Source organism: Chlorocebus sabaeus, chromosome 17 (genome assembly GCF_047675955.1).
Source record: "Chlorocebus sabaeus isolate Y175 chromosome 17, mChlSab1.0.hap1, whole genome shotgun sequence".
Lineage (NCBI taxonomy): Eukaryota > Metazoa > Chordata > Mammalia > Primates > Cercopithecidae > Chlorocebus > Chlorocebus sabaeus.
This window is the reverse complement of record NC_132920.1, coordinates 37,781,342-37,794,219: the sequence shown is the minus strand read 5'-3', so window position 1 is coordinate 37,794,219 and position 12,878 is coordinate 37,781,342. Positions and strand designations below refer to the sequence as shown.

Sequence of the window (12,878 nt, the reverse complement as noted above, 5' to 3'; positions counted from 1 at the left end):
AGGACTCTAGAAAGTACCTTCATGCCTCCTCCCAGTCAGTAATTCCCCCCGGAGACAATCATTGTTCTGACTTTTGACACTACCCATGAACTCTGCCAGACATCAGTATTAAAAAGAAAATCTCCATGTAATTCTCTTGTGCAAAGAGGGCCAAGAACTACTAAACTACCTTAGGTTGCCAATAAGGAAACAGGCCCAGAGAGAGAAGGGACTTAGGTGGGTCATACTACAAATTAACAGCTAAACTAGGATTTGAAGAAGCAGCTGCTTCCTCCATTCCATGATGGGAGATTGCAAAGCTAGACACCCTCATGCAGGTCCCTGGGAGGCACTGCTCAGAGGAAGTCTGGGAAGGCATCAAGTCCTGTTGTCTTGGCCAGGTGCGGCGGCTCACACCTGTCATCCCAGCATTTCGGGAGGCTGAGGCGGGAGGACCGCTTGAGCCCAGGAGTTCAAGATCAATCTGGGCAATATGGTGAAACCCCGTCTGTACAAAAAATTCAAAAAATTAGCCAGGTGTGGTGGTGCATGCCTGTAGTCCCAGTTATTCAGGAGACTGAGGTGGGAGGATTGATTGAGCCCCGGAAGTTGAGGCTGCAGTGAGTGATGATTGCACCACTGCCCTTCAGCCTGGGTGACAGAATGAGACTCTATCTCAAAAAAAAAAAAAAAAAAAGAGGCCGGGCTCGGTGGCTGATGCCTGCAATCCCAGCACTTTGGGAGGCCGAGGTGGCCAGATCAAGGTCAGGAGATCGAGACCATACTGGCCAACATGGTGAAACCCCTTCTCTACTAAAAATACAAAAATTAACTGGGCATGGTGGCATATGTCTGTAATCTCAGCTACTTGGGAGGCTGAGGGAGGAGAATCGCTTGAGCCAGGGAATCGGAGGTTGCAGTGAGCCAAGATTGTGCCACTGCACTTCAGCCTGGCAACAGAGCGAGACTCTGTCTCAAAAAAAAAAAAAAAAAAAAAAAGAAAGAAAAAGTAAAAGGAAAAAGTCCTGTCCCCTGCCTCTAATAGGTTGGTTAAGCTTGCAGGGCTGGGAGGGCATCTGGCAATCTGGAAATGTCTGTTGAGGACAGCTCAGCTCTTCCCAAGGGCTGCCAGGAGCCTGAGCCCCCCAACCTTGGAGTGACCCAGTCCTGACTTCATGGGGGCTGTACCCTTGCAGACCTGGATGAGCCAATGCTGACGGTGCACCAGACAGTGAGCGATGTGCGAGGCAACTTCTACCAGGAGAAGACGGTGTTCCTACGCTGTACTGTCAACTCCAACCCGCCTGCCCGCTTCATCTGGAAGCGGGGCTCCGATACCCTGTCCCATAGCCAGGACAACGGGGTCGACATCTATGAGCCCCTCTACACTCAGGTCAGGACGGGCAGCTGGCTCACCCCACACTTTTTCCCCTGCACCCAACAGGGGAGGGGGCATGGGGCTGAGTTTTTCCGACTGCCCTGACTTCAACAATTCTATTCTCACTTTGAAAACACACATTCTGATTGGAGTTCAGACAGCCTGGGGCAGAAAAATCGGATGGAAAGTCCAGGGAGCAGCAGTGAGGACAGGAGTGTCCCTTTGGCAACATGTCCTCCAGGAACATTGCTAGTTAGAAAAGACACCCTCTAGGGACAGACAGGTCATCCCAGTCTGCTGCTGGGTGGGAGAGTATTGGGAACCTATGGCCAGGCACAGCAGGACCTGGGGGCGGGGAGATGATTCCTCTTCCCATGGGCCCTGATAGTCCCAGGAGATGGTGGTGATGCCATTCTGCCAAGGAGGGCTTTCAGTGGTGCCTGCGGGCCAGCCCCGTGTTTGTGTGGGTTGTAAGAGCAAGTTCTCTTCTTACCCCTCCATTTCCCAGATTGGAGAAACCAAGGCCTGGTCCTTGCCAGTGTGCACCAGGGCAACCTCAGACCCAGAGAAGCCCATGATGAGGCACTGCCAAGGCTGTGGAGAGTGTAGCATCCACCCCAGGCTCAGGACCCCTGGGGCTAAATGGTGAGGGTGGGGGTGGGGGTGGGAAGAGAGGAATTAGGTATTTGTGGTAGGCTCTGGTGCTGGGTGAATGAGTATGTGGGACTCCTGGAGACTCAAACAGGCACCTCACCCCAGTGGTCCACTGCTACCCAGGGGGAGACCAAGGTCCTGAAGCTGAAGAACCTGCGGCCCCAGGACTATGCCAGCTACACCTGCCAGGTGTCTGTGCGTAATGTGTGCGGCATCCCAGACAAGGCCATCACCTTCCGGCTCACCAACACCACGGGTACACGCGTTTTCCTCCCCATACTCCTTCCCTACCTGAGCTAACTCCCAACCGGGAGATAGTACCCCACCCCACAGGGACTCCAGGCATGGTGCCACTAATGTCTGGCCCCTCCCCTCCTCTTCCTGCTCCGTCTTCTCCCCTCTCATCTCCCCCTGAGGGCTTCTCCAGCCTCTATGGTTTTTCTAGCCCCCCACTCTCCCCAACATCCAGCCCTGCCTCACAGTCCCCTAAGATCCCACTCCTTGTCCTCTTAGCACCACCAGCCCTGAAGCTGTCTGTGAACGAAACTCTGGTGGTGAACCCTGGGGAGAATGTGACGGTGCAGTGTCTGCTGACAGGCGGTGATCCCCTCCCCCAGCTGCAGTGGTCCCATGGGCCTGGCCCACTGCCCCTGGGTGCTCTGGCCCAGGGTGGCACCCTCAGCATCCCTTCAGTGCAGGCCCGGGACTCTGGCTACTACAACTGCACAGCCACCAACAATGTGGGCAACCCTGCCAAGAAGACTGTCAACCTGCTGGTGCGATGTACGTGGCCTCAGAAGGGATGGGAGGGAAGCTGTGAGGCAGACAGGGTCCCTGGTCTTTGGGAGCTACCAATGAACTAGAAAAGGGGCCTGTCTGCTTCACTTTGGTAGGTGCAGCATGCAGAGGATGGTCCGTGCCCTTCAATTTGCCTGCAATTCAGCTAACTGCCAGCAGATGGCAGAATGAATAAAATTTGTATAAAGCTTTATTGAGAGTTGACAATCTACATTTCCAAATGTAACCTCAACAATCCAAGAAGTAGGAAGGGCTAGGATTGATTACCTACTTTTTTTTTTAAGATTGGGAAACTGAGGCTGAAAAAGCTAAATGGGAACATTCTAGGCTTCAAGAGTAATTTCCTGGCTTTCTCCCTGTAGAGTAGTTTCTATGTGATTAACTGAATTTAAGTGAAAATAATACACATTTCCATATGCCCTATATGGAAATCTTTATTAGGGAAGTATTTAAGTGAATCTGAAGATAATTACTAAATGTAAAAAATGATACAAAACGTGGAGCACAGTCTAAAGAAGTATAAACATTTTTCTTGTTAAACCTCAGCCTCAGTAATTAACTGCTCACTATGATCTTGATTTTGACACTCTGAATTAAGGAGAAAAGTTTAAATTTTTCTGCTTGTGCGGCTTTAGGAATTTTTGTTTGTTGCTTTTCTTTCTTTCTTTCTTTTTTTTTAATGTATTTTGGCTACCTGAGAGCATTGATTCAAGTTGCCCTGAATATACACTTACTGTTTGGTTTTGGTTGTTGTTTTTAAAGATCCAGGCTTATTTCCAGCTCTTTAGCACTGGAACGTAAAGTACAGCTTCTGCCAAACTCCACTGAGAGTCACTGATTACGTGGACTGTCTTCATCTCTCACTGAGCAGTCAGTCTCTTTCCGACTCTCCTCACAGAAAGAAACTAGCTCTCTGTGACTTTTTACTTAATCAGAGCAAGAAAGGTTAAAAATTGTGGCTAATGACGACTTTTTCCTTCGATGGTACTTTTTCCATCAGAAGATTATTTTTCTCCACCTGATTCCATTTGGCCTTTTAAGCCTGGGTTGGTAAGATCTCAATTTACATCAAATACTTACGGTCACCTCTTAGGGTGGCTGTAGAGCTCGCCTTTCCCAGCGCAGACCTGACTCGTGCCTGTTGTGCCAGTGTCCTGTCCAGAAGGTTGGGTACCTGATCAAAAACTCAGTTTAACTCTTGGTTTATTTCAAACATGATCCACAATTTTTTTTTTTTTTTTTTTTTTTTTTTTTTTTTTTTTTTTTTGAGACGGAGTCTGGCTTTGTCGTCCAGGCTGGAGTGCAGTAGCACGATCTCAGCTCACTGCAAGCTCCACCTCCTGGGTTTACGCCATTCTCCTGCCTCAGCCTCCGGGGGTACCTGGGACTACAGGCGCGCACCACCATGCCCGGCTAACTTTTTGTATTTTTTGTAGAGATGGGGTTTCACCGTGTTAGCCAGGAGGATGGTCTCGATCTCCTGACCTCGTGATCTGCCCGTCTTGGCCTCCCAAAGTGCTGGGATTACAGGCGTGAGCCACCGCGCCTGGCCATGATCCACATTTTTAAAAGAGGCCAGACCTTTTTCTTTCTAAAAGCTGTGTTATGTAATTGCATGTAAAGTGATTGTATTGGTCTCTTATTATAAAAATTACACACGCTTATTACGAAGAGTCAAACAGCACAAAAGGGTGAAATGTAAGAATTAAATTGTTAATTCTCCTCAGTTCCACTCTCTAGATAGAACCACTGTTAGATTCTAGTGCATGCTTCCAAATGTGTATTTTGCATATTTAAGGTTTAAAACAATGATAAAAAACAAAGCATTGTAGTGGTCAAAAGCTCAGACTCTGAGTTTGAATTCAAGATTGGCTACTTTTCTGGGCAAGTTACTTAAACTGTCTGAGCCTCAGTTCCCTCCTTTGTAAAATGGGGGTAATAAAGCATCTCCTTCAGAGATTCTGGGATGGGTTAAACTAGTAAATCCATGTTGAGTGCCTAGAACAGTGCCTCTCACATAGTGTAAGTTCTGTTTGGTAAAACCTGCTTTTCTGCAGTGACCTTTTTGAACTTTTAAAGCACATCTGAATAAATGAAACAATTTCCAAGCCGAGAAAAGTGCTAGTTTCACCTGAGAGAGTTGTAGCCCCTTATCCCCAGAAGGGCCAGTTAGAGGGGAGAAGGTGGGACATGGGGTTGGGGTGGGACATGGACCCCTGGAGTCAGGCCAACCCCAGCTACCCTTCCCTCCCCATCCACTCACAGCCATGAAGAACGCTACATTCCAGATCACTCCTGACGTGATCAAAGAGAGTGAGAACATCCAGCTGGGCCAGGACCTGAAGCTATCGTGCCACGTGGATGCAGTGCCCCAGGAGAAGGTGACCTACCAGTGGTTCAAGAATGGCAAGCCGGCACGCATGTCCAAGCGGCTGCTGGTGACCCGCAATGATCCTGAGCTGCCCGCGGTCACCAGCAGCCTAGAGCTCATTGACCTGCACTTCAGTGACTATGGCACCTACCTGTGCATGGCTTCTTTCCCAGGGGCACCCGTGCCCGACCTCAGTGTTGAGGTCAACATCTCCTCTGAGACAGGTGGGCAACTGGAGGGGCACTAGGGAAATGTGAGGGGGTGGAGAGGCCCACAGACAGGAGGTAGTGGGGAGGCAGCAGCTTGGGAAAGGGAAGCCAGAGTGAGGAGGCCACCATTTGTTCGTGCCACATGCTTTTACTGAGTCCCTGTTAATATGCCAGGCACTGTGCTAGGCCCTGGGGTAGAGTGGTGGGCAAAACAGGCTCTGCCCTCATAGAGCTTAGGAGAAAAGGCAAACACGTTTCAGAGAGTCTCACAAATATATCATTGCAAACTGCATACATGAGAGTCTACAAAGAGTTCCCTGAGGGCAGTGCAGCCTCAAAGGGAGAGACTACTCTTTTGCCTATAGGGTGTGTAGCGGGCTTGGGAGTTGGAGTGTCTTAGAGCCAGGGCAGGGGCCCAGAGGCGTTTCCTCCATTTGGCTCATAGGCCTGATGCCTAGGGCATGGAAGTGTCTTAAGGGCCTGGACAAATAAAATAATTGGCTCCAAAATACAAAGAAACAACTGCACAATTAAAGCCAATAAATGCATAAATGTTTATAGAGTATATATTATACTAACTAGATCACTGGACCTCAGCTGGCCTTATAGAGCTATTTAAAAATAAGAACTTTATATTTAATGTAGAACATGGGTACATTTTAATTTGTTTGATGTGATGTGCAGTGGGACTCATGGAAGTCTTCAGAAGACCCTCTGATTGAGCAATGTGTTGGGTTGCATTAAGTTCTGCCATGAATAAAAGAAATTAGCAGTGTTATTAACAGAAATAACCCTAATTAACAGTGGCTTAAACTAGCTAGATGTGTATTTCTTCCTCATGTAAAACTTTGCTGGTGAGCAGTCAGGGCTAGTATAGGGGCTCTGCTCCACTAAGTCCTCAGGGCCCCAGGAGCCACCTGGCTTGCTCTTCCATCATCCTTAGCATGTACCACGTTGCCCATGATGGCAGTTCCAGCTGCAGCCATTATTCTGCATTCTTTTCTGCAGGAAGGAGAAGAGGGGTACAGCTTCTTTTAAACACCCTCATTTTCCTTGGTATCCCATTGGCGAGAATTTAGTCATACGGCTGTAGCTAATGATAATGCAGGCTGGGAGATGTAGTCTTTATTCTGGGTGGCTGTGAGCCCTGCTGAAAACCAGGTATCCTATTACTTAGGAAGAAAGGGCAAGGATGTTGTAGGACAGACTAGAAGCCTGTGATAACACACTAAGGCAAGAGAAGATGAGGCAAGAGAAGATGAAGTCTTTAAATAGGCCAGGGCCCAGAGTAGGACAGAAGGACCGAGAATGGATATATTTGGAAATGTTTAAGAGGTGGAATCCCTAGTACTTATTAGTTCTGGGGAAGAAGGAATATAGGCCAGGCTGACTTCAGGTCTCTCTTTGAGCTGAGAGACCCTGAGGTGGAGACCCAGGGATGGAGGGGATTTGGGAGAGTGAATTCTGCTTTGGAAATACTGGGGACCAGTGGGAAGTCTGGGATGGGAGAGAGGCTTGCACCGAGGGGGAGGTAAGCAGGAGCCGGAAGGCAGAGCCCAGAGGGGAGTTCTAACTCCACTCCTACCTCTCTACCGACCACCATCACCCCCGCAGTGCCGCCCACCATCAGTGTGCCCAAGGGTAGGGCCGTGGTGACTGTGCGCGAGGGATCTCCTGCCGAGCTGCAATGCGAGGTGCGGGGTAAGCCGAGGCCGCCCGTGCTCTGGTCCCGTGTGGACAAGGAGGCTGCACTGCTGCCCTCGGGGCTGCCCCTGGAGGAGACTCCGGACGGGAAGCTGCGGCTGGAACGAGTGAGCCGAGACATGAGCGGGACCTACCGCTGCCAGACGGCCCGCTATAATGGCTTCAACGTGCGCCCCCGTGAGGCCCAGGTGCAGCTGAACGTGCAGTGTGAGTCCACCAAGCCACTCGGACTACCTTCCCAGCTTTCCTTCCAGCTCGCAGCAGGCCTGTCCCCTCTTCATCCCCTCAGCCACCCCAGTCCAACCAGACCCCACCACCTACTCCTGATACCCCTAACGCTCCTTGACACCCCCGTGCTGCAGAACACGGAGGTCTGTGTTCTTTGCTGCACTTCATCAAGTATCTCCCATCTTCATTTTCAGGGGCCCGGTGAACAAAAAAAATTACTTGATTTTGACAGGTGGAAGTGGGATTTTGAAGGAGGAGGAAGGACCCTCAAGGGAAACACTGTATGATAACAAGATGATGAAAATTACCATGTGCCAAACACTTAAGAGTTTTAATGCACTAACTCATTTAAACCCCCACAGCCCTATAACAGATTTTATTATTCCCCCATTTTTACAAATAGGGAAACTGAGACACGGAGAAGTTGAATAACTTGCCTAAGTTCTCACAGAGTCAGGACTGGGATTTGAACCCAGCCCAACTAGCTTTAGAGATTATATGTAAAATCCCTGCGTTATCCTGCATTTCATTGCTTGGGTGGGGGTGGGGCGAGGGGTCCACTTAGGGCGTGACTGCAGGCCAGGTCTGGGAAGCATGGCTGGTGGGAATGGCCAGGAGGGAGTGAGTATCTGCAGGTTGGGAGGTAAGAGCGTGGCCATTGGAGGGATGTGTTGCGAGTGTGCATCCGCCCTGGGATTTTTCCTGGCGGGGGCTCACGGCAGTAGAGGTGAGCACGTTACCTCCCCACGGGCCGCTCCTCAGGCCCCACTCGCTGGGGAGAGGCACCGCTGACCGCTGCTCCCGCCCCTAGTCCCGCCGGAGGTGGAGCCCAGTTCTCAGGACGTGCGCCAGGCGCTGGGCCGGCCCGTGCTCCTGCGCTGTTCGCTGCTGCGAGGCAGCCCCCAGCGCATCGCCTCGGCTGTGTGGCGCTTCAAAGGGCAGCTGCTCCCGCCGCCGCCTGTTGTTCCCGCCGCCGCTGAGGCGCCGGATCATGCGGAGCTGCGCCTCGACGCCGTAACTCGCGACAGCAGCGGCAGCTACGAGTGCAGCGTCTCCAACGACGTGGGCTCGGCTGTCTGCCTCTTCCAGGTCTCCGGTGAGCGTCCAGTGGGTCCCTCCCCACCCACCACGCCCACCAGGGGCCAGGCTCTGCCCCAGTCCCAGCCCGGGAGATTCTTTCCCTGGGTGGGCCCCCGGCCCCCTTGAAGCCCACCTACTCCAGGCTTAGCCCCGGCCTTTCCAAGACCTGCCCACGCCAAGGCCAGGCCCCGCCCTGTGCCGCTAGTATCCCAACCTGGGCCTCCCAGCCCCGCCCTCCAGGTGCAGGCCACGCCCCTCCACTCACACCCTCTCTTGAGGTTGAGGCCTTCACCTTCCAAGGCCTGCTTATGCCTATACCTGTCCTAAGCCCCGCCTATTACAGCTCAGCCCGCTTCCTGGGCGTCTGACAACTGCGCCGCTTTCAAACACAGCCTTCCCCAGGCCTAGGCTTCGCCTCTTTACCAACACCCAAATCAGGCCTAGATCCCTTCAAAACCCATCCAAGCCACGTCTAGGCTCCCCCTGCGTAAGGCATAGGCTCCACCCCTTTCAGTTTGGTCCAGTCCCAGCTTTGCAATTCCGGCCGGTGCAGCAGCAGGCAGCATTCCCTCCAGCCCCACTCCCACCAGCGTTAGAGCCCATCAAGCCCTGGCCACAACCCCATCTCAGTCCCTCCCCGCTCGTCCTTGACCCCTGAGGCTACAGATGGGGAACCGCTTCAGGGGTCTGAGGTGTAGTTTAGGGGAGAGCAGATGCCTCTCAACAGCTTCTCTGGAACGTTGTTGCGGGGGCACTGGGCCAGACAGCACACGTTTCCTGAGCTGGCACCCTAGAGGTGCAGGCCCTTCGGTGCCCAGAAACCCCTCTCAGCCCCAGCTCTTCTAGGCATTCTCAGGTGGACTGTCAGGGGCTGCAGATGGCCATGGGTGGGTCAGAAAGGGGTGGAGGTGGTGGTGAGGAAGGCCTAGGGGAACACAGGGGGGCTGCCTGGGTTGCTGATGTCTTCCTCCATGTGGGTAGAGCCACTTCCCTGCCAGAGCTGGTGGCAGCGCCTCTGGAGCAGAGCCTGGGGATGCCTGTCCCCCATTCCATGGCATACACAGCTTTCCCAGCAGCCCCCAGCTGACTGGGTGGCCCTTCAGCTTCTGTTTGAATCCCTCACTCAGCAGCAGGGGGATAGGACGGCAGGTCACTGGCCCTCTCCCCACCTCCCCACCATCCAGCCCTGCCAGCCAGAGGCCCCTGTGACATTTCCCACCTCCTTCCCTTCTCCCCTGTTCTCCCACACTTTCCCTGTCTCCCCACTCCTCTCTCTATTCCCCTCCTCTCCCTTATCTTTCTTTCCTCCCAATATCCCTGACCCTTCTTTGTGTCCTTCCCCCACTCTCTTTCCCCTGTCTTCCCTCATATCCCTTTTCTGTGTTTTCCTAAATTTCTCTTTACTCTGTTTTTTCTGGGCCTGCCTTTCTCTTCTCACCAATATCACCTCTTGGAATTTCCAATCTCTGTCTCCATCTCTCACTTTCCCTCCTATCCCATTCTCATTCTTCCCAATCCCCTCTTCTCCCAACATTCCCCAATCTCACAATATTCCCTTTCTCTTTGTTTCTCCATTCCCTCTCTGTTTTCCACCTCATCCTCTTCTGTTTCCCTTTCCCACACCTCCTTTCTTTGTGTCTCCCCCGCACCCTCCACGGCCCAATGCCCCCCTCCCCACCCTCTTAGCCAAAGCCTACAGCCCGGAGTTTTACTTCGACACCCCCAACCCCACCCGCAGCCACAAGCTGTCCAAGAACTACTCCTACGTGCTGCAGTGGACTCAGAGGGAGCCTGATGCTGTCGACCCGGTGCTCAACTACAGACTCAGCGTCCGCCAGGTGGGCCAAGGGGGAGCGGGGGCCTGGGGGCAGGTGGAGGGTGGGGTGGCTAACCCTGGAAATGCTCATCAAGGCCAGAGGAAAGGTCAGAGGTGGGACTCAGACACGTTGACCCTTTTAGAGATCTCCCTTAGGGAGAAAAGTTTTGGACATAGCAGCAAGAGATCGGAGGTTCTAGGGATCTGTCCCTTCTGGACCCAGACTCTAGGCACAGCTATGAGAATTGGGCAGGCAAGGGTCTGCTGGGTTCATAGGGGAGGGAGCCAGCGCTACTCACAGAACATAGAATCTACTCTTGGATCAAGAGCTTAAGAAGGAGTGTGGGAGAGGAGAGGGTCAGTCTCATCCAGGGGGTCTCCACCATGCAAGGCCAGGGTCTCTCTGCTGTTCTCGTGCCCAGTATGATTCCATGTGGTTCTGCTCAGCCCAAGAGGTGACTGGTGGGAGGGTAAGAGTGTGGCTCTGGGGCAGACTGCCTAGGCCAGAACCCTGCTTTGTGTTAGCTACAGCAAGGTACTCTCTTTGGCCTCAGTTTCCTTATCTGTAAAATGGGAGTAATTATAATATTTTGCCTCATAGGATTGTAATTTTGAGGATTAAATGACTTAATAATGACAGTATACTTAAAACAGTACCCCACACTTATTAATGGTTCAGTGTGTTGCTATCATCATTTTTATTATGAAGACAGCCCTGGGAGGTGGGCACGGAAGGGGTGATTGTCCTGTCTCACAGTTGAGGAAACTGAGGGGCTGACTTCCTAGGCATCTGGGAACTCCCTGTACTTACAGTTGAACCAGCACAATGCGGTGGTCAAGGCCATCCCGGTCCGGCGTGTGGAGAAGGGGCAGCTGCTGGAGTACATCCTGACCGACCTCCGTGTGCCCCACAGCTATGAGGTCCGCCTCACACCCTATACCACCTTCGGGGCTGGTGACATGGCCTCCCGCATCATCCACTACACAGAGCGTAGGTGACAGTGGTGGTGGTAGGAAGGATGGGCCCATCTCATGGCCAGGGACCCCCTCCACCACCCCCATGCGGTTCCTAAGCTTGGGGTTCCCCACCGTGTACTCTCCTACCTTGTCACTGCAGGCCAGACCTGCTGGCCCCCAGTCCTGGCTCTGAGGACCCTGTCCTCTGGTCCCAAGCAGGGTATCCTCTGCAGAGCCCCACACCTCAGTTCTGACTTGGTTTCCCTGCTTGCTTTCTCAGCCATCAACTCTCCGAACCTTTCAGGTGAGACTCCCCAATCCCCCATGACTTCCCCTTCCCTTTAGGGACACAAAGGCTCTCCCAGTGAGAGAAAGGAGATAGGCTATCCTTGAGACAGTCAGAGAGAAAATGAATTCCCCCTCCGTTTCCATGGGGTACGGCCAGAGGCTAGAAGGAGAAGCAATGTTGGGCTGGAGATGTTTACATCTGGGATTATTCTGGGGTTTAAAGGCCAGGCAGGTGGGGAGAGGCTCACTGTCCCAAAAGAAAAAAGGAGAAGCTGGGCTCATCTACACCCCCTGTTGCCTGAGTCAGGGGTTCTTAGTCTGTGACCCATGGACCTCCAAGGAATCTATGTATAGAATTCAGGCAGTCTATGAACATGGAAAGGCATACTCTGTTGTCCAGGCTGGAGTGTAGTGGCACAATCTCAGCTCACTGCAACCTCTGCCTCCCGGGTTCAAGTGATTCTCCTGCCTCAGCCTCCCAAGTAGCTAGGATAACAGGCATGTGCTACCGCGCCTGGCTGATTTTTGTAGTTTTAGTAGAGACGAGATTTTACCATGTTGCCCAGGCTTGTCTTGAACTCCTGACCTCAGGTGATCCACCTGCCTTGGCCTCCCAAAGTGCTAGGATTACAGGCGTGAGCCATCATGCCTGGCCTCAATTATTTCTTTATTTTCCCTATCTTCTAGCAGAAAGTTAACATCCCCTTCAATGATGAATGGAGGACCCAAACCACAGTAGTAAAATCAGGACCTGTGACTTTGTCAGCTGTAGAAATCCCGTGTTTTCACCTCACCTTACAGTTGTTCGAGATACCTCTAAATATCATTTATATCCATTTGTATTTCAAAACTATAGTAGTTACTAGACCTAACACTAGATCTTGTGATTTAATTAGATAATACAGAAGCCTACTTATGATTTTATAACAGATTGAAAAATATTTTGACAACTGTATTTCAATATAATTGATTTTCTTTATAATCCTGTATATTTCATTTTATGTGTCTAAAATAATTATTCTGAGATTGTCCTTAGGCTTCACTAGATGCTAGAAGGGACTATGGACAAAAAGGGTTAAGAAGTCTTGTTATGGCAACAACTTTGTTGTGGGTCCCGTATCTGGTCTTTTGAAGCCTGGAATCCTGGATGCCTTGCTTGGATGCATGGGAGCTGCCTCTGCAGGGTGGTGACAGGGTGAGGCTGGGCCTCAGGGACTGAAGAGGGTGACTCTTTGTCTCATTCCCCCATGAAATGCAGACAACACCTGCCACTTTGAGGATGAGAAGATCTGTGGCTACACCCAGGACCTGACAGACAACTTTGACTGGACGCAGCAGAACGCCCTCACCCAGAACCCCAAACGCTCCCCCAACACTGGTCCCCCCACTGATATAAGTGGCACCCCTGAGGGTAAG

General features: G+C 51.8%; 1 protein-coding gene across 3 annotated transcripts in view; it reads left to right on the top strand.

Moving 5' to 3' along the window:
- The window catches only part of MDGA1 (MAM domain containing glycosylphosphatidylinositol anchor 1), a 63,964-nt gene that overhangs the window by 39,419 nt on the left and 11,667 nt on the right, over nucleotides 1–12,878 (top strand). For 2 of the 3 annotated variants that reach the window (XM_007972739.3, XM_007972740.3), the window contains exons 4-13: nucleotides 1,176–1,372; nucleotides 2,135–2,267; nucleotides 2,525–2,794; nucleotides 5,075–5,404; nucleotides 7,004–7,300; nucleotides 8,133–8,417; nucleotides 10,088–10,239; nucleotides 11,031–11,208; nucleotides 11,455–11,478; nucleotides 12,721–12,873. In XM_007972739.3, coding sequence (XP_007970930.2) covers nucleotides 1,176–1,372; nucleotides 2,135–2,267; nucleotides 2,525–2,794; nucleotides 5,075–5,404; nucleotides 7,004–7,300; nucleotides 8,133–8,417; nucleotides 10,088–10,239; nucleotides 11,031–11,208; nucleotides 11,455–11,478; nucleotides 12,721–12,873 — 2,019 coding nt within the window. The remainder of the gene's footprint in view (nucleotides 1–1,175; nucleotides 1,373–2,134; nucleotides 2,268–2,524; nucleotides 2,795–5,074; nucleotides 5,405–7,003; nucleotides 7,301–8,132; nucleotides 8,418–10,087; nucleotides 10,240–11,030; nucleotides 11,209–11,454; nucleotides 11,479–12,720; nucleotides 12,874–12,878) is intronic. The other variant, XM_007972741.3, reaches the window with a different exon arrangement.